The sequence below is a fragment of the Microtus oregoni genome, unplaced genomic scaffold (assembly GCF_018167655.1).
Source record: "Microtus oregoni isolate MIOR12 unplaced genomic scaffold, Mior012 000006F_ref0000085, whole genome shotgun sequence".
NCBI lineage: Eukaryota > Metazoa > Chordata > Mammalia > Rodentia > Cricetidae > Microtus > Microtus oregoni.
Window position 1 is genome coordinate 60,671,405 of NW_024543065.1, and position 19,706 is coordinate 60,691,110.

The 19,706-nt window shown below is 49.5% G+C and overlaps 1 protein-coding gene across 2 annotated transcripts in view; it reads left to right on the forward strand.

The window, feature by feature from the left end:
- Cep89 (centrosomal protein 89) overlaps window positions 1–19,706 on the forward strand; it is a 49,516-nt gene that overhangs the window by 10,146 nt on the left and 19,664 nt on the right. For both annotated transcript variants that reach the window (XR_005974528.1, XM_041653863.1), the window contains exons 5-12: window positions 1,908–2,016; window positions 4,629–4,657; window positions 6,641–6,683; window positions 8,904–9,122; window positions 9,425–9,567; window positions 13,962–14,012; window positions 14,531–14,614; window positions 17,161–17,264. Coding sequence is in view for 1 of the 2 variants with exons in the window: in XM_041653863.1 (XP_041509797.1) it covers window positions 1,908–2,016; window positions 4,629–4,657; window positions 6,641–6,683; window positions 8,904–9,122; window positions 9,425–9,567; window positions 13,962–14,012; window positions 14,531–14,614; window positions 17,161–17,264 (782 nt within the window). In the remaining variant the exon portion in view is untranslated. The remainder of the gene's footprint in view (window positions 1–1,907; window positions 2,017–4,628; window positions 4,658–6,640; window positions 6,684–8,903; window positions 9,123–9,424; window positions 9,568–13,961; window positions 14,013–14,530; window positions 14,615–17,160; window positions 17,265–19,706) is intronic.

Sequence of the window (19,706 nt, forward strand, 5' to 3'; positions counted from 1 at the left end):
TTTTAAAATTTATTATTATGTGCATATGTGTGTGTGTATATCTGTGCATGTGTTGTGTGTCTGTGCGTGTGTGTGTATCTGTGCATGTGTTTGTGTCTGTGCGTGTGTGTGTGTGTGTGTGTCAGCCAGACACCTGTGTGGGGTCAGTTCTCCTTCCACCTTTAGGAGAGTCCCAGGGATTGAGCTTGGGTCACCAGGCTTGCCGCAAATGCCATTTCCCAGTCTTCCCCCAGCCTTGCCATTGTCCATTTTTCTTTCTTTCTTTCTTTCTTTGTTTCTTTCTTTCTTTGTTTCTTTCTTTCTTTGTTTCTTTCTTTCTTTGTTTCTTTCTTTCTTGGAGTTCATATTACTTTTTGGGAAAACAATGATTATATATTACATTTTCTTTCCTTTTTAAAATAAAGATTTACTTACTTCCTCTTCTATATGTGTTGGTTTGCCTACATATATGTCTGCGCACCATATACAGGCTGTGCCTAAAAAGGAAGAGTTCTTTGGATCCCTATCACGGGTTACAGATGGCCGTGAGCCACCGTGTGGGTACTGAGAATCAAATCTGGGTCCTCAGGAGGAGCACCCAGTGCTCTCAACTGCTGAGCCTCTCCCCCAGCTCCTCATTCCATTTTCTCAGTCTCAGCCTCTCCCTGTCTCTGTTCAGATGTCCCCAGTCCCCATGGGTGGTCCCCTGGCACTGTCATAACTTTCCCTCCGTAGGCACACCCTTCTCAGTCCTGATGCTGATGGTGGTTTCCACTTTTATTCCCTTAATAATGCTGAAGGAAGCATGCACTGACGTGTTCTCTGCTGTGCATGTGTGTCTGCATCCCATGAGTGTGTGGGGCACGATGTGTGTGCTGTAAGAGGTGTGTATGTGATCCCTTGTAGAACTGGCAGATACTGCCAGACAGTCTCCCGTGTAGGGTGTCGTAATTGGTGCCGTTGGCATTTTCTTATCAATTCCACACTCCAGTAACAGTGAGTAGTTTGATGTGTCCTTCACAGCTGGGAGATGATGAGCAGCAGGTTCCTTCGTTTCTCCTTCTCTGAGCTAACCAGTACGTTAGGAGCTCTGTTGACCGCTCCCCCTGAACCAGGCCACCTTAGAAACCATGTGCCCAGAGCCTGTAGCTCCAGTGACCTTAGCTCTTGGCTCTGAGATCCATTCCTATGATCACCTTGCTGGTGGCTCCTCCCAACGTCCTGCCAGCCACAGGGGCATCCTTCCCATGGCCTCCAGCACAGCACAGCTGGGCCACACTGATCCCAAGCAAGTGTTTGAGTGCACCTGAAGGGCTGGGTCCTAGGTGCCCACAGGGCGGGCTTTACTGCTCCTCCTCTTGGCCAGCTGCTCTGAGGCCCTGCCCTCCACAGCCCCACGAGTGGGAATGCCTCAAAGGGATGCTTCGTCACCCGCCACCATGTGCGGTTCTATATGAGGTCATCGGACAGTGGAGCGGCAATCCCATTTTGTCAGGAAACGACACCGACTGTGGTGTCACACAGTGATCCTGATGGACAGCCCTAGACAGTGGCCCAGTGAAGTTTCTCCCAGGATGTCCAGCACTTCTTGTCACACGTGGGCTTTTATAACACAGCACCTGGGCTGGGTGCCATTCCATTGGGTGCTGTTCCTTTCCTGAGCTGGTCCCTGCAGGAATGTGGAATGAAGCCACGTAGGAAATACAGGATATGAAGGTCCCCACAGCCTAAATATATCTTACATGCCATTGACTTTTTGCCAAGCTTTTTCCAAGGGTCTGTGCACCGGCACGTGCAGCCCTATTCAGTGTGGCAGCCCTGTTCAGTGTGGCAGCTGTGAGGGTGTATAGTGTGGGAAAGATGAATCGCTAGGAGGATGGATACAGCTGACATGCACCATGTGTTTCTTCCTCTCTCGTAACCAAAAGGTGCTGTCGTCACAAAAGATGGCAAGAGACAATGCTGCTTATGAGCAAGATGGGCTCTCAGACTCCTCCTCCTCCACTGCTGTCTCTCCACAGCACCCTCAACACAAAGGTAAGGACAGAATTAAATGTGAGGGCAGTTTCGCTTACCAGTTCCTGTGTCGTCACACCTCCATACTGTGGCTCTGATTCTAACCAGAAAAGTCCTTGCAGTTTATTCTCGCTCTGAGTGAGTGATTGGCCGGGTGCAAGGTCGCCTTGACCATATCAGATGCCCACTTAGAGCCCTTGTTGTCCGCTTTGTCTGGGGCAGAGGATGCCCAGCTCAGGCCCTGGCTGTATATGTGAGATCTGAGAAGCGTTGAATTAGAAGACAGCAGTTAGGTGTGGAGGTGAGGCCGGGGTGGGGGTGCGGGTCAAGCTCAACCTGGCTGCATAGTGTCGCCCTGTCCCGGACAGAACAGCCAAAGCTGTGTCCAGCTGGGGTTCTTCTGAGACGGACAGAAGGAAATGGGAAACAAACCGGTCCACAGAGCCAGGTGAACCTCCTGTGTAAGACATTGCTACCAAAGTGAACTTGAGATGAAGGAAATTGTGTTTTAATTCGTCATTCCATTCTTTTTTGGAAAAGTTTATGCCTAAGGAAAAATAGAGATCCTTTTTCCTCTGAGTAAGTACAGGAATTGCCCTGTAAGCTTCTCCCTGTGCTCATTTTGGGCATGCAATAAAGCAGAAGGCATATGAGCCCCTGCCCCTCCCCAGCATCTGGAACCACTGGGTTTCTAGCTCTAGCCAGAACCTTCTATCTCTAATCTCCAGCTTTAATTGGGAAGGGCGGAAAGATCTGAGGCAATATTTTAGGACACCAAATCCAGACCAACTGAAAAATGTCCCTAACTCTAGATGTTGCTGGGAGTGTCCCCGCAGACTCTGGGATCCATCCCATGCACTGAAACAAACAAAACAAGCAAGCAAACAGAAACAGCCTTTTTTCTTATTATAGTTCTTTAGCCATTTGCTCATCATAATTGTCTTTAGGGGCCAGCAAGATGGCTCAGTGGTTAAAGGCACTTGCATGAGGATTTGAGAGCATGTGTACACACATGTACACACACACACACACACACACATAAATAAATGTAATAATAAAAAATTCAACACTGCCCATGTGGCAGAGATGGCATCTGTGGGCTCATCCCCTCATGTTTAAGCTGTAAAGGAGGTGGCCAGCATGCCAGGGCAGGTAACTCAGTGACACAAAGACCAGGAGAAGGAGGGTAGTGGCCCCTGCCAGTAGAGAAAGCTGTACTCGGAGACAGGGCTGGATGTCGCCATGTGCCAGACGCACGCAGGTGGTCTGGGCTGCCCCACGACATTTGACTGAAACAACTGGTTCAAAACCATTGCTAATGGAGCTGGGGCTGCAACCCAGTTGGTAGATGCCTGCCTAGAATGTGTGACGCCCTGAGTTAGCTCTGTGTGCAGTGGCACCTGGAATCTCAGCATCTGGAAAGTAGAGGCAAGACTGGAATTGAGGGTCATCTTTGGCTCCGTAGAGTGTTCAGAGTCAGCCTGGGCTATGTGAGACCCCATCTTAAAAATAACAGAACTGAGTTGTTAAAGTCAGTGATGATGGTTCAACTGCCAGGAATTTTATCGAGTTGGGAAGTAGATTTAAAATGCTGTGTGCAATTCGGGCGGTGGTGGCGCACGCCTTTAATCCCAACACTCGGGAAGCAGAGGCAGGCGGATCTCTGTGAGTTCCAGACCAGCCTGGTCTACAAGAGCTAGTTCCAGGACAGGCTCCAAAACCACAGAGAAACCCTGTCACAAAAATAAAATAAAATAAAATAAAATAAAATAAAATGCTGTGTGCATTAAAGCTTCTTAGCTGATTTTCTGAGCCTGTAAAGGGTTTGTTTTGTTGTTGTTTGCTGTTTTTCAGAGTTCGCGGTTCAGTACCTTATTTATCCTCTTCAGATCCCTGGTAGGAAGTTAGGAGCAGCCTAGGTTCCCAGCTTGCCCCTAGAGAAAACTGTCAGCCAGGTGGGTAGAGGCCGTCCCTCTTCCTAGGGCACCACAGTTACCACCCAACAAGGAGGTCCTGACAGATCTGTTTCCATCTGTATCGCTGAGATAGTTTGCTGGTTTTTTTTTTTTTTTTTTTTGTTGTTGTTGTTGTTGTTGTTTTTTGGTTTTTCGAGACAGGGTTTCTCTGTGGTTTTGGAGCCTGTCCTGAAACTAGCTCTTGTAGACCAGGCTGGTCTCGAACTCACACAGATCCGCCTGCCTCTGCCTCCCGAGTGCTGGGATTAAAGGCGTGCGCCACCACCGCCCGGCTAGTTTGCTGTTTTTATGACTTAATTTGTGTGCTTCTGTAGCTGTGAGGAGCAGAGTGGAGTCAGGCGTTGGCTGTCTTTGGCTGGTAGTAGAAAACCATGACTGGGGAGGTAGGGAAGGTCACTGTGGGAGGCTTAGGGTCTTGAACTCCCTGAGGGGTTTGACTGTGGTTCTGAGACCATGGGAGCCACTTCAGGAACTAAGGAATGAAGAGGGCAGAGAGATAGCCCAGTCAAGGTCAGGCCCCTGCTCACCATGAACTTGTGGGGACCTTGTTCTATGCTTGTGGACAAGGTGAGTAGCTAGGTTTATGAGTATACTCTTCTAGTGTGTCAATTTTTTTTTTTTGCTTCTAAAACTTTCTATTTTTTCTTTTTAAATCAGATGGCAAATGCTCTGTTCTGAACCTAGAGGTAAGCTTATTTTTCAAGAATTCCTACTTTAAAAAATTAGACTTTGCGCTATCATTTGTCATATATATATATTTAACTATGTGGCTTCTGTCCCTAACTCTGTGCTGTGATTCCATTTCCTGATTTGTACATGTTCAATTTCGCTTGTGTCCTTGGCTAGAAACCAACTTAATCCTGGTGCATGGTCTTTTATTTCATTGTAATAACACGCTGTGTGAGAAGATATTGTAAGAACTCTTTCCTGCTGCATGCTTCATTGGCTAACCCCTCTGTGGGGAGGTTTCAGAGGGACTGGCTCAGGAGGGACGCTTGAGATGGAGTAGGGGAGAGTAAGGGGCTGAGTAGAAACACTAATGCCATGGACAGACAGACAGAGATAACGGAGCTCCAAGGAGGGTTCAGGCCTAAGCACAAGAGAGAGACAGCAAAAGTAGGGTCTCCTTTTTAAGGCAGTCTAAGGATGGAGGAAGGGCCAAAGCACAAGCCTGCAGCCAGGCTCTCTCTTCCCCAGGCAGGAGGCAGGGAGTGGAGTGGGTAGTGGTCGTACCCACTTGGATGTAAACTCACTTCCCAGGTGAGAAATCCTGGCCGTAGGGTGCTGCTAGGGACTTGGGTAGACAGTGTCTCTGTAGGGTCCCTGTTAGTATGTGTGAGAGTGGGCTGCTGCGGAGCCTGGATTTTAACATCACATGGTGCGTAAACACACACACACTCGGGCACACTGATATTTTGAGGTACTTGGGCTTGAACCGAGTGCCCTGTGCTTGCTAGGCAAGTGTGTTATGTGTGAGCTACATCCCTAGTGGATAAACCATCGACATGACTGCCCCATGGTGTGGCTAAGGGGAAAACTTTTATTGTAGACAGGAGGGAAAGAACAACCAGAGGCATCCGGAAGAGTCCAGAGCAGGAGAGAAAGCAGTGGACTGAACATGGGCAGTAGACTGGACTTGGCCATGAGAGAAGTGAGGGAAAGAAGTGGGGGAGAGCAGGAGATAGAGACAAAGAGAGGAGGAGACTGAGCGTGAGACCAAGACAGGGCCTAGCTGAAATAGCAGGGTTATAAGAAGAGGTGAGTAGCTGAGGGGAGGGGAGCCCCTGAGCTGGAGGAAGTTCAAGGTAGAGGAGGAGGTGAGAAGAGCTAGGTGCTTGTGGTACTGAGGGTGCTTGCAGCCAGGCCTGCGCTTTGGTATGCTAATAGGCACCACAGATAGCCAAGTGTACCCTCTGGGGACAGAGGGACTGCTCTGAGTTCCTGAGGAATGCTGGCTTTAGTCTAAGCACCAGAATTTGGGGAAGTGGCGGTTCCTTTGAACCTGACACTTGGCCCTTACCTGGAGGGACTGCCCCTCTTCCAAAGTCTAGTAACGGAGATGACTTAGGAAGAGTAAGAAATCGCGTCTGTAATTTCTACAATGGTGGGCAATTTAATAACCAAGTGGGAGGCATAGAAATAAGTCCCCACTGAAGTCTCTAGATTTAGGGATGTAAAAGTTCATCCTTTTCCACCGGATGTGGGTCATACTGTAACCCCAGCAGCTGGGCTTCATCCCAGCGGGAGCTTCATGAGTTCATGGGTCACAAGCTAAAGCGCAGCTCCTGTCTCAGAAAACAAGACAAAAGCTCACTCTGATTCTCAGACTTCCAACCTTGACCGCTTTCCAGTGGGAACTAAAATCTCAGCACGGCCTCCACATGTAGTGGGAAAGCTACTGGCGGCTCCCAGCCTTCTCTTGCTTCTCAGTTTCCAGATTGAGAGGCAAGTGTGACTGTTTTCCCAGCAGTCAGAGCTCAGCTGTGCTGCAGTCAGTGGGTCCCCGCCAGGGCCCTGCACTCACAGCGTGTCACTGAGTACATGCACCAAGAAGGAAGACAGCCAAGAGCCCACCAGGAGAGGCTGCCCCTGAATGTTTGGCCTCACTCAGCGCCAGTCCACTGTGGGAGATGCTCACACCGTCTCATCCTTTGCCCTTTCTTCCTTAGGATGAGAAAGTGCCGTTGTGTGAAAAACCTCCTCCCTCTCCAGGTACTGGCTTTTTGGAGTTCACTGCAAGGGGCCATGCTTAGTGTCTGCAGGCTACCCAGGATAGTCTCATCTGAGGAAAGTTTGCAACTCCTCTGAAGGCTGTGGCATCCATCTGCCCCTGTGGTTAGGTTCGAGGAAGATGTTAGTCACTGAATATTAGTTGGGCACAGGGTGGGCCTGTGGGGAGAGCTCAGGACCTGGGGTGACGGTGGGCCTGTGGGGAAAGCTCAGGACCTGGGGTGACGGTGGGCCTGTGGGGAGAGCTCAGGACCTGGGGTGACGGTGGGCCTGTGGGGAGAGCTCAGGACCTGGGGTGACGGTGGGCCTGTGGGGAGAGCTCAGGACCTGGGGTGACGGTGGGCCTGTGGGGAGAGCTCAGGACCTGGGGTGACGGTGGGCCTGTGGGGAGAGCTCAGGACCTGGGGTGACGGTGGGCCTGTGGGGAGAGCTCAGGACCTGGGGTGACGGTGGGCCTGTGGGGAGAGCTCAGGACCTGGGGTGACGGTGGGCCTGTGGGGAGAGCTCAGGACCTGGGGTGACGGTGGACCTGTGGGGAGAGCTCAGGACCTGGGGTGACGGTGGGCCTGTGGGGAGAGCTCAGGACCTGGGGTGACGGTGGGCCTGTGGGGAGAGCTCAGGACCTGGGGTGACGGTGGGCCTGTGGGGAGAGCTCAGGACCTGGGGTGACGGTGGGCCTGTGGGGAGAGCTCAGGACCTGGGGTGACGGTGGGCCTGTGGGGAGAGCTCAGGACCTGGGGTGACGGTGGGCCTGTGGGGAGAGCTCAGGACCTGGGGTGACGATGGGCCTGTGGGGAGAGCTCAGGACCTGGGGTGACGGTGGGCACGTAGGATGGGTTGAGTCCTTGTGTGGGAGGTGACCCTGTGGGGTGTGCTGGAGGTCTGGGTGTTGGTAGGTACAAACAAGGGCTCTGCTTGAGGCCTGCCGCTCTGTGAGGCTGACCTGTGCAGTCCGGGAAGCAGCCGCTTGCAGAGTAGATTTGTAGTCTGGGGCTGTTCTGTCTTCCATCACTCATCTGAAAGCACTATTTTGTCTTATTTGGATTGACTACATTATTGCTCTTTCTTGGGGACTTTGGTTGTGTTCTGAGACAATACTGGCTCCCTGACTACCGACTGGCCCATAGGCTCTTTCTCCACTGAGAGTGGTCCATTGCGCAGCCGTCTGGATTTCGGCTGTTCATCACACAGATTTGGAAGATGCTCCAAGTAGGAGCCTCAAACCTCCACGTGCACACTGGCACCTGTGTGTTCACCCCAAGCATGCTCACATCATATGCACGCAATAATTATAAAATTAACAAGAGCCAAATTCAGGGAAACAAAAAGACGTATTCAGTATGGCCACTTTAGGGAAAGAAACAAGGAATTCCAGTGGCAGTCCTGCAAAACACAAGCACAGCTGGGTTTTAGCTAGAGGCCAGAGTTAGTGATCTCCAGCTGCGTGGGAAAAGTCTGGCTCCTCTTCTGGCTGCACTACCCTTCAGACTTGTCCTTCCCCCCAGCATGAGATTCCTAGTGGGATTTCCCAGTCACTAGGGTCCATTGCTTGCATGTTCTGATAGCCAAAGTGAGGGACACATGGTCTCTTTAGCATCAGGCGCCGCCCCTACCAAGCAGTAACTACCTCATGTAGTGGGCCGTTGCCTGATGCACAACACACAGGACCTGCGGGGCTAAGGAAACTGAGCTTTCTTCTTACGGGAGATAAGAGGTAATTTATTCTGAGCCATGAGTGACCTGGGCCTGAGAACATGGGTTGACATTCTCCAGTAGGGAAGCAGTTATATGAACTTAATAGTCACTGAGCGCTGCCATAAATCAAGGCCTTTACCAGATGCTCTGAGCAGGTGGGCTAGCGGCAGAGCCAGGAAACCCCTGCCATTGGCCCAGATGCTGTCTGAAAGCACTATTAGCCTCTGCAGTGGTGCGGGCCAGTGCATCATTAGTCACTGCCCAGAGGATTACCTGATAGTCCAAAGGATGATAAGCCTGCCGGGTAGAGGTTCCTCCCTGCCTCCTCTGGCCCCGCCTCCTCCCTTCCTGCTACCCTCTGTACCTTCCCCTGGGAACCCAACTTCTCAGACACCAGGGACAGGGCCCCAGGCCTAATGTGACCTAGTTGCTTATGTGGCTTTGGAATAAAGTGTCAAGTGTTTTAATGTGCAGTGCTCACTTCCGTTATGTTTGTTTACCCTGCAGATGGAGCCGCTAGAGTACATCAGAGATACACAGAACTAACCAAAGAAAAGTTTGAGGAATTAAAAGAAGAAACCATGCATCTACATGCCGCAAACCAATCTCTCAGCCTTGAACTGAGTGCGACGAGACAAGCAATGAAGGACCTAGAGCTGAGGCTGAAGAGGGTGGAGAAAGACAACAGGAAGCTGAAAGAGGCAGAAAGGGCATCCTCTCAGGAAGGTGCGGCCCGGGACGTCATTACTAGGGGACCGGCAATTGGAGAATCTACTTCCTGTTGTATATCGATATGCATAGATATTTATGTTGTAATATTTAAGACCCTTCATTAGTACCCTTATGCTTATTGAATTTTGATTTTATCTGCTGTAGCTTATATATATATAAGTTATCCATATACACATTATATATATTTATGTACAGTTCATTACCAGGGAACAAAAAGACCGACTAGTAGTTTATATAAAATCTTGGTGACTTTGATATGATTGACTCTAGTGTGATATGAAGTTGATGTTTTTCAGTGGTCACACCTGAATTACTTTGCCTAAGGAAGCAAGGTCAAGACCTGGTAGATGAAAACGAGGGCTTGAAGATGATCGTTCATCGTTTGAACGTAGAGCTCAGCCGCTACCAAACAAAATTCAGGCATTTGTCTGAGGAGGAGGTAATGTTTGTTTGACTTTAGCCTTTACTGTTGAATGGATCTCTGGTTCTTGAGAGCTTCTTGGGAACTCATGCCTTTAATTCCAGCACATGGGACACAGAGGCAGGAGGATGTCTGTGAGTTTGAGGCCAGCCTGGTCTACAGAAAGAGTTCCAGGACAGCCAGGCTACACAGAGAAGCCCTGTCTTGGAAAAAAAGAAAACTTATTTGAGAGTGCCTGGCGCGCGCGCGCGCGCGCGCGCGCGCGCACACACACACACACACACACACACGCGCGCGCGCGCGCGCGCGCGCGCGTGGGCAGCCTGTCACCCAGTATTGATTCTGGAGCTTGAGGCCCGCCCTGGGGCTACATACTGAGTTCAAGGGTTGTCTGAACTACACGTTGAGACATTGCCTTTAAGAAAAAGAAAAGAGGGGGGCTGGAGAGATGGCTCAGTGGTTAAGAGCATTGCCTGCTCTTCCAAAGGTCCTGAGTTCAATTCCCAGCAACCACATGGTGGCTCACAACCATCTTTAAAGAGGTCTGGCGCCCTCTTCTGGCCTTCAGGCATACAGACAGAATATTGTATACATAATAAATATTTAAAAAAAAGAAAAAAAGAAAAAGAAAAGAGGGGTCTGGAGAGATGGCTCACAGTTAAGAACACTTGCTGGTGTGGTTCAGTTCCCAGCACCCACATCGGGTAGTTCACAGCAGCCTATAACTCCAGCTGTAGGTTCCGACAGCCTCTTTGGGCCTCTTGAGAGCACTGCACTCACACACACATATACATGGGCACACGTAATTTAAAATAAAAGTAAGCTTTAAAGAAAAACATTTTCTTTGGCTTGTTTTTTGTTTGAGACAGGCTTTCTCTGTCTAGCCCTGGCTGTCCTGGAACTTGCTCTATAGACCAGGCTGGCTTTGAACTCATAGAGATCCACCTGCCGCTGGGGGCATAATTAGCTATTCCATCAAAAACGCCACAAAATATTAGTTTCTCCCTCATGGCTACAGCGGGTATCTGATAGGAACAACTCAAGGGGGCAGAGGTCTATACTGGCTCATGGTTCAGGGGCTGCAGCCCACCGTGGCAGGGGGCACAGGTCTATACTGGCTCCTGGTTCAGGGGCGGCAGCCACCGTGGCGAGGGGGCAGAGGTCTATACTGGCTCCTGGTTCAGGGGCGGCAGCCACCGTGGCAGGGGGCACAGGTCTATACTGGCTCCTGGTTCAGGGGCGGCAGCCCACCGTGGCAGGGGGCACAGGTCTATACTGGCTCCTGGTTCAGGGGCGGCAGCCCACCGTGGCGAGGGGGCACAGGTCTATACTGGCTCCTGGTTCAGGGGCGGCAGCCACCGTGGCGAGGGGGCACAGGTCTATACTGGCTCCTGGTTCAGGGGCGGCAGCCACCGTGGCAGGGGAAGCTGCTGCTGAAGCACAGTAAGACTTGTTACATCCTTGCAGATCAGGAAACGGAGAGGCAGACTGGCAGCGGGGCTACTCTGCCATGCTCCAGGCCTGTCCCTGACCCCATGTCTTGTTGGCGGGGTCCCACCTCCTACAGTCCTTCAGCCTCCACAGACAGCTCCGTCAGCTTGTGACCAAGTACTCGGGCCTGAGCTGTGGCAGCAGTCCAGACTCAAACCACAGACAGCTGGAACCCAAAGCACGGGGCCATTCCCTCTCCTTCACTGGTTTACACCCTGATTCTGGGGATTTGCCTGCTTTGAACAGTTCACAGCAATGTGAATTGCATTATTCGTAGCCTTTTGTTGTGACTGATTTCTTTCATTTTGCATGATACTACTGTCTCCTTTTTAGTGCTGCTGGTAATTGAACCCTGGTTCTTGTATGGTTAGGCAGGCACTCTACTAACTCCAGTGTTATTTCTTTCTTTCTAAGGAAGGGTCTCAGACTGCAGCCCAGGCAGGGACTCACTATGTAGCTCAGGTTGGCCTCAGTTGCAGCAGGAGCCTCCTACCTCAGCTTCCCAAGTGCTGGGATTATAGGCATGCACCATCACACCAGCTCCAAGTGTGAACGTTTTAATAACAAAGTTAAGCTGGGGAGTTCACATGATCCAAAACACATCGCCTTACCATGTCTTCTGTAGGCTGTGGGTGGGGCAGAGCGAGTGGACCCAGGGACAGCTCGCTGCCACTCCTGTTGTTGCCCCTTGCATTCCCCCACTCCATACAATTTCATGTGACCTATGCAAAGGCCACATTTTTTTTCTTTTTTAAATTTATTTATTTATTAAGGATTTCTGCCTCCTCCCCGCCACTGCCTCCCATTTCCCTCCCCCTCCCCATCAAGTCCCCCTCCCTCATCTGCTCGAAGAGCAATCAGGGTTCCCTGACCTGTGGGAAGCCCAAGGACCGCCCACCTCTATCCAGGTCTAGTAAGGTGAGCATCCAAACTGCCTAGGCTCCCCCAAAGCCAGTACGTGCAGTAGGATCAGAAACCCATTGCCATTGTTCTTGAGTTCTCAGTAGTCCTCATTGTCCGCTATGTTCAGTGAGTCCGGTTTTATCCCAGGCTTTTTCAGACCCAGGCCAGCTGGCCTTGGTGAGTTCCCGATAGAACATCCCCATTGTCTCAGTGTGTGGGTGCACCCTTCGCGGTCCTGAGTTCCTTGCTCGTGCCCTCTCTCCTTCTGCTCCTGATTTGGACCTTGAGATTTCAGTCCGGTGCTCCAATGTGGGTCTCTGTCTTTGTCTCCTTTCATCGCCTGATGAAGGTTAATATTCAGGAGGATGCCTATGTGTTTGTCTTTGGATTCACCTTCTTATTTAGCTTCTCTAGGAACATGAATTATAGGCTCAATGTCCTTTATTTATGGCTAGACACCAAATATGAGTGAGTACATCCCATGTTCCTCTTTTTGGGTCTGGCTTACCTCACTCAGGATAGTGTTTTCTATTTCCATCCATTTGTATGCAAAATTCAAGAAGTCCTTGTTTTTTACTGCTGAGTAATACTCTAATATGTATATATTCCATACTTTCTTCATCCATTCTTCCGTTGAAGAGCATCTAGGTTGTTTCCAGATTCTGGCTATTACAAACAATGCTGCTATGAACATAGTTGAGCATATACTTTTGTTGTATGATAGGGCCTCTCTTGGGTATATCCCCAAGAGTAGTATTGCTGGATCCAGGGGTAGGTTGATCCTGAATTTCCTGAAAAACCGCCACACTGCTTTCCAGAGTGCTTGCACAAGTTTGCATTCCCACCAGCAATGGATGAGGGTACCCCTTTCTCCACAACCTCTCCAGCAAAGGCTATCATTGGTGTTTTTTATTTTAGCCATTCTGACAGGTGTAAGATGTTATCTTAAAGTTGTCTTGATTTGCGTTTCCCTGATCACTAAGGAAGTTGAGCATGACCTTAAGTGTCTTTTGGCCATTTGAAGTTCTTCTGTTGAGAATTCTCTGTTCAGCTCAGTGCCCCATTTTATAATTGGGTTGATTAGCCTTTTACGGTCTAGTTTCTTGAGTTCTTTATATATTTTGGAGATCAGACCTTTGTCAGTTGCGGGGTTGGTGAAGATCTTCTCCCAGTAAGTGGGTTGCCTTTTTGTCTTAGTGACAGTGTCCTTTGCTTTACAGAAGCTTCTCAGTCTCACGACAAAGGCCACATTTTCTATGGCATTTTTCCTAGTCCTTCTCTCCAGATGTGAGCTCCCTTTTGCTTATTATGGGAAAGGGGAACATGTGTACAGTCGTGTGTGTGTGTGTGTGTGTGTATGTATGCACGCATGTGTGTGCATGTGTGTTTGTAGGTAGGTGCTCATGCATAGGTACACATGAAGACTCCAAAGAAGAATGTGTCTTCTCCCTCCCTCCCTCCCTCCCTCCCTCCCTCCCTCCCTCCCTTTTCCACTCCTTTTTTTTTTTTTTTTTTTTTTGATTTTTCGAGACAGGGTTTCTTCGTAGCTTTTGGTTCCTGTCCTGGAACTAGCTCTTGTAGACCAGGCTGGCCTCGAACTCACAGAGATCCGCCTGCCTCTGCCTCCTGAGTGCTGGGATTAAAGGCGTGCGCCACTACCGCCCGGCTCCACTCCTTTTTTCCTTCGTCCTTCCTTCCTCCCTTCTTCTTCCCATCCTTCCTTTCTCTTCATGTGGAAACTTGAAATCTAGAGTAGTCTGAATGTTGAAAAGGTGTTGTGTGTCTGTGTTAGTTCCTAAGTTTTATATAGACCTGTTAACTAAATGAATGTTTGTTCTTAGGTAACATGTTGCTATATTTCGGGGACGAGGGTGTTGCTCTCAAACACTCCCCATGTGTATGCACACACATGCACACAAGCAGAGAAGGATGGTGTCTGTTCTAGACTAAGAATGTCTGTCTGCCACGTGACTTCAGGAACAGCTTGATCATGTCTTCCATGTATGCTTTGTTTTCAGAGTTCCCGCATCGAAGGCCTCCCATCAAAGGGCCCTGCACCCCCCTGGTTGGTAAGCAAAAGTTATTTACTCTCAGGCCCATAGTCTCTGGTTCTACTAAGAACCATTTCAGAATTAGTGTGTTTTCTTCCTATTCTAAAAACATGATGAAGCCGGGTGGTGGTGGCGCATGCCTTGCATCCCAGCACTTGGGAGGCAGAGGCAGGCAGATCTCTGTGAGTTCCGCCTGGTCTACAGAACAAATTCCAGGACTGGCACCATTGCTTCGATGAAACCCTGTCTTGAAAAACAAAAAACAAACAAACAAAAATCCATGATGAGCCGGGTGGTAGTGTCGCCACTAGAGAGGCAGAGGCAGAGGCAGAGGCAGAGGCAGAGGCAGAGGCAGGTGTGTTTCTGAGTTCAAGGCCAGCCTGGTTCACAGGAAAAAATCCAGCACAGCTAGGGCTACACAGAGAAACCCTATCTTAAAATAACAAACAAAAGAACCAAAACAGCACAACCAAACAGTTGTGTTGCAGTATAAGAAGTAATGCTAATCAGCCTTTACTTCATTCCTCCGTCCACAGCTGGATATAAGGTACCTCTCACCGCTGCTGCTGGCTTATGAAGACAGAATGAAAGAGAAGGATGAACTCATCACCACGCTGGAGGTAGGTCGGCGGGTGTCCCCGAGACAAACCGTTTCAGATAGAACATTCAGACTGCAGAAACAGCTCGAAGGTAAACGTGCCAATGTGGTGTGTACTCGGGTGTCTGTTGAGGGAAGAAGCGTGGTAGGATGGCTGGAGGGAAAGAGGCAGAGAAGGAAGGAAGGCATGTTGGGCAGAGCAGGAGGGGTGGGTGGCGCTAGGAGAGATGGCGGGATGCAGTGGCTTTGGGAAGCTGTGGTCTGACGACAGGCAGTCCCCTGCGCGTGGAGATCCTGGGAGGCAGAGGAGGAGCAGGGTGGTACATCACCTGTGACTCTGAGCTTATGGACGCCAGTGTTAGAGCAGACGCTGGGCAAAGGGAGACCATACTCAGGGTGTTTAAGGGAATCCTAACACTCCTGGGTCGCAGGAAGCACCAACCCCAGAGGCGCATCATAATCGAGTTGCTGGCAGTATTAAAAACAAGAATTTGTCCATTTCTGTTTGCTCACTATTTCCTGAGAATAGCAGCCATTCCAACTGTAAGGAGACCAGGTCTGGGCGTCATCAACCCCCCTGGGCCCTTCTGTGCCTCACACTTCTGAGGTCTTCACTATGAGGCCAAGTATTGGAAGGATCCAGGGAGAGAAGAGTTGGTCTCTAAGGAGTCCCGAATGGGACAGAGCCCAACAGCCTGGTCTTCAGTCATGTCTCCAATACCTGCCCCATCCCATGAATACCCATGACATACCACTGAACGTTGGATTTTTAAGAGCATTATCTTTTGTTCACTAACCAAAAATCAGTCATAAAATTTCCATTTAGGTGCTCTTTTTAAATAAGGGGTCATCGCATATTTTCTATAAAGACCCAATTAATAAATATTGCCGACTTTGTGGGCCATGCGATTTCTGTCCACAAATGCTCAATCTGCTTTTGTAGCGTGACAGCAGCCCTGGGTGGCATGCCAGTGACGGGTGGGACCGTGTTCTCATAAAACTCAGTGAAAACTAACAACTGGGGCTGGAGAGATGGCTCAGAGGTTAAGAGCACTGACTGCTCTCCCAGAGGTCCTGAGTTCAGTTCCCAGCAACCACATGGTGACTCACAGCCATCTGTAATGAGATCTGGTGCCCTCTTCTGGCATGCAAGCATACATGGAAGGAATGTTGTACACTTAATAAATAAATAAATCTTAAAAAAAAAAAAACCCAAAAAACTAACAGCTAACCCGATGGCTTCAGTTTGACAAGACACTTACTACATATACATAAAGAGCAGTGTGGACTGCCAGCCGCAGATGAGTGTTCTGGCTGAAGGTGAGGGGAGGGAGCATCGCAACAATATTGCCTTTGTAGCCCCTGCCTGCACAGAGCCCTGGGTTCGTTCAGTACCGTTGGGTGGGTGGGCAAGAGACTATTTCACGACACCCAAGGTCCCCACCTGATGGAGGAAGGTCATTGGCTAATAAAGGAACTGCCCTGGCCCATTTTATTGGTTAGAAGATAGGTGGGAGGAGAAAACAGAATAGGACGCTGGGAGGAAGAGGAAGTGAGCTCAGAGACTCCACAGCTCTGCTATCCGGAGCAGACGCCTGAGAGAGACGCCATGCCCCGCTCCGGGCATGAAGCTCCGACCCAGGATGGACTAGGCTAGAATCTTCCCGGTAAGACCGGTTCTCACAAATTATTAGAGATGGGTTGATCGGGATGTGAGAATTAGCCAGTAAGGGCTAGGGCTAAAGGGCCAAGCAGTGATTAAATGAATACAGTTTGTGTGTTGTTATTTCGGGGCATAAGCTAGCCGAGCGGGCGGCTGGGGTGCTGGGGAAGCGGCCCCGCCGCCCTTATTACTACACCCACCAAGTCTGCACAAGACACCGCATGTCAGCTGGGACACCACAGTGAGGCCCAGATCAGAAACCCAAATCTGCCCATGTTGCCTATGTCAGGGTGTTGGGCTTAGCAGGCTGCTCCCTCTGAGTTGGGGTCTGTCTGTGCTCTGCACAGGACAAGGTTAGGAGACCTCCGCACTAACACCCTTACCTGCTCACAGGCTTTCATCTAGGACCAAAAGTTCCTTTTATATAAAAACTCCAATTTACCTACAGAGTGAGTTCTAGGACAGCCGGGACTTCACAGAGAAACCCTGTCTTGAAAAACCAAAAACCAAACCAAAACAAAACAAATACTCCAATTTACCCTCTAAAGACTAAACAATGAAAACCTTTCAGTCTCTGGTTGTTTTGGTTTTTTTGTTTTGTTTTTCTTCTGAGCCCTTCCTTTAAAGTCTCCAGATGTTTGTCAGTTACAGCCAAGTGGCATCAGGTTAGTGGTCGACCCCTTAACACCCAAGTTCTGCCCTGTGTGACGGTGACTTGGCTGTTCTCCCAGTAAGCTGTGCTCCTGAGCCCACGGAGGGGCTCTAGAACCTGGAGGCTAAACTTGGAGGTAGAGCAGGACTCCGCCATTGCAATGGCCGTCACATTTGATTTCCCCAAGCAGCAGCATCCCAACCGATACTGAATGTGTTCATGTGGGTGACGGTTTCCATGCGTTTCATTTCAGGAGGAAATGAAGACCTTTAGGATACGAGTCCAAGAAGTGGTGAAGGAAAATGAAGGATTGCATCAGCAGTTAAATGAGAGTAGCCCCGTTACCAGCGAGGAATGGCAAGTGGTGTTTGCTAACTTACAACACAGTAGGGACAGGCTTTGTGATGTCACTGAATGCATAAATGCAATTTGTTTTTTAAAAATTAAGCGCTTTACCCAAAACCCATACAACTCAGTGAGCCTCTGTACAGTTAGAATAGACATTCGGGACGGACGCTTGTAGCTACACAGTTACAGTTTTACCCTTTCCGGATCCAGTGTATTTTATGCAGATGTCAACCTCCATAGCCAGAAAGTCCATGACAGAATTAGAACAAGAAAAACAATTCATGTCCACTGCATGCATTCACAGTCAGGTCATGTTATGTTATGGTGTGTGATGTTTTTACTTGTTTACAACTGTTATGCCCAAGTTTCTGGTCCCCAAATGAATTCATGGAGCTGGATTCCAATGCAGATTACATGAGGGTTTTTAATAGTATTCAGTTTGGACCACACCTCCACTAACGCAGTGGGTGAGGGAAGTGCAGTCCCGAACCCAGGGAAGAGGCAGACTTTTGAAGGGGAAATGCCACAATCAGGGGAGTTGAGTCCTGTCGTCTTGGGATTGGGTGAGGAGTAGATAGGATAAGGAATTTTCTGAAATCATTGGTCAGTTTTTGGGAGCGAAAACCCTAGCAAAGAGCCGTTAATAACTGACAAGGTGTCTTCAAGGACAGGATGCCTCCTAGGAACATCGACCTCATTGTGGCCCTGCTCCCTGTCTTCTTAACTGGCCAATTTTAGGGTATCTGTTGAGACTTCCGCTATGGCAACACGTTTCTGGAGCCAGGGTCAAGGCTTGGTTATATACCAGGAGGCCTTTAGGGGAAATGGAATCCCTGTAAAATTAAGGCTTAATTAGATCTTTGGTCTCACCCAAGGCTTTCAAATAATAAAATTTATAAATTTTTTTTATTTATTTATTATGTATACAATATTCTGTCTGTGTGTATGTCTGCAGTCCAGAAGAGGGCACCAGACCTCATTACAGATGGTTGTGAGCCACCAAGTGGTTGCCAGGAATTGAACTCAGGACCTTTGGAAGAGCAGGCAATGCTCTTAACCACTGAGCCATCTCTCCAGCTCATAATTTTTTTTTTAAAAGGAAGAATTTCTCAGACATAAGATACAACCCCAATAAACTCTTCTAAATTGGACTTTAAAATTTTTGTTTTTATTTTTTGAAGTGTTGAGGATGAAGCCCAGGGCCTCAGGTTGTGTTGGGCAGGTAGGTGTTCTACTACTGAGTCCTACCCCTAGCCTTCAGCTTCGGGAGAGAGGTCACACAGGGAGCTCTAATTAGCCTTGACCTCTGCAGTCTTTCCAGGTGCTCGGCTGGCAGTCACACCTAGCTCTAAATTAGTATTTTAGTAATAGTTATTATTATTACTACTACTATTATTCCTTTGGCTAGGTGTGTGATGATGCAACCTTTAATCCCAGTACTCAATCAGAGGCAGGAGGATTTCTGTGAGTTGGAGGCCAGTCTGGTCTACTTAGGGAGTTCCAGGTCAGCCAAGGCTACATAGTGAGGCCCTGTCTCCAAACAAACAAAACAAGGAAACACATTTAAACAGGACCCTGGGCCTGTACCTCAGTGGTGAGCTCTTTGTTCTCAGCCCAGGCCTTGGGTTCAGTCCATGGCACTGCTTAAATGGGTAAGCAAATAAAGAAATACATTTTCTAATTTCTGGTTCTCAAGCCAGAAGCTCATTTGCTCTGCCCGTTTGTGCTCATATTCTGAAGCAGCGCCTTCCTCTGGGGCCGCTACGACAGTTGCCCTGCCAGTAGGAAGACCTGGCCACGGCTGCTCAGAGCTGAAACCACCACTACCCTGCTCTGTTTCCAGTGCTGCCCCTCCCTGCAGCCTGCGCACAGCCTGCTCACGGTGCTGCAGTCTGCCCATGGTGCAGCACGTTCAGCTCAGGCTCAGTGTGATGAGCACAGCCTGCTCACGGGGCAGCAGGGCCTGCCCATGGTGCAGCGAGGTCTACTCAGGGTGGAGTGAGCATAGCCTGCTTCTGTTGTTCTTTTTTTTTTTTTTTTTTTTTAAGTTTTTCGAGACAGGGTTTCTCTGTAGCTTTGGAGCCTGTCCTGGCACTGGCTCTTGTAGACCAGGCTGGCCTAGAACTCACAGAGGTCCGCCTGCCTCTGCCTCCCGAGTGCTGGGATTAAAGGCGTGCGCCACCACCGCCCGGCCATAGCCTGCTTCTGGTGCAGTGTAGCTTGGGGCACTCCTTGGCAGCCCCTGCTCTTTGGGTCTCTGTCACTCTGTATCTCCCTCTCTGTGTCCCTACCCTCTTATCTGCCTCCTTTTCTTCTCCTCAGCTGTGTGACATCCCCCCACCCCACCCCTGAACCCCACACAGCAGCAACAAAGGCATGCAAGTCTAGAGACAGTTTCTAGGTCAAACTATGAAACAGAAATGATTAGCTTTTAGTGGGTATGTTGTGTTT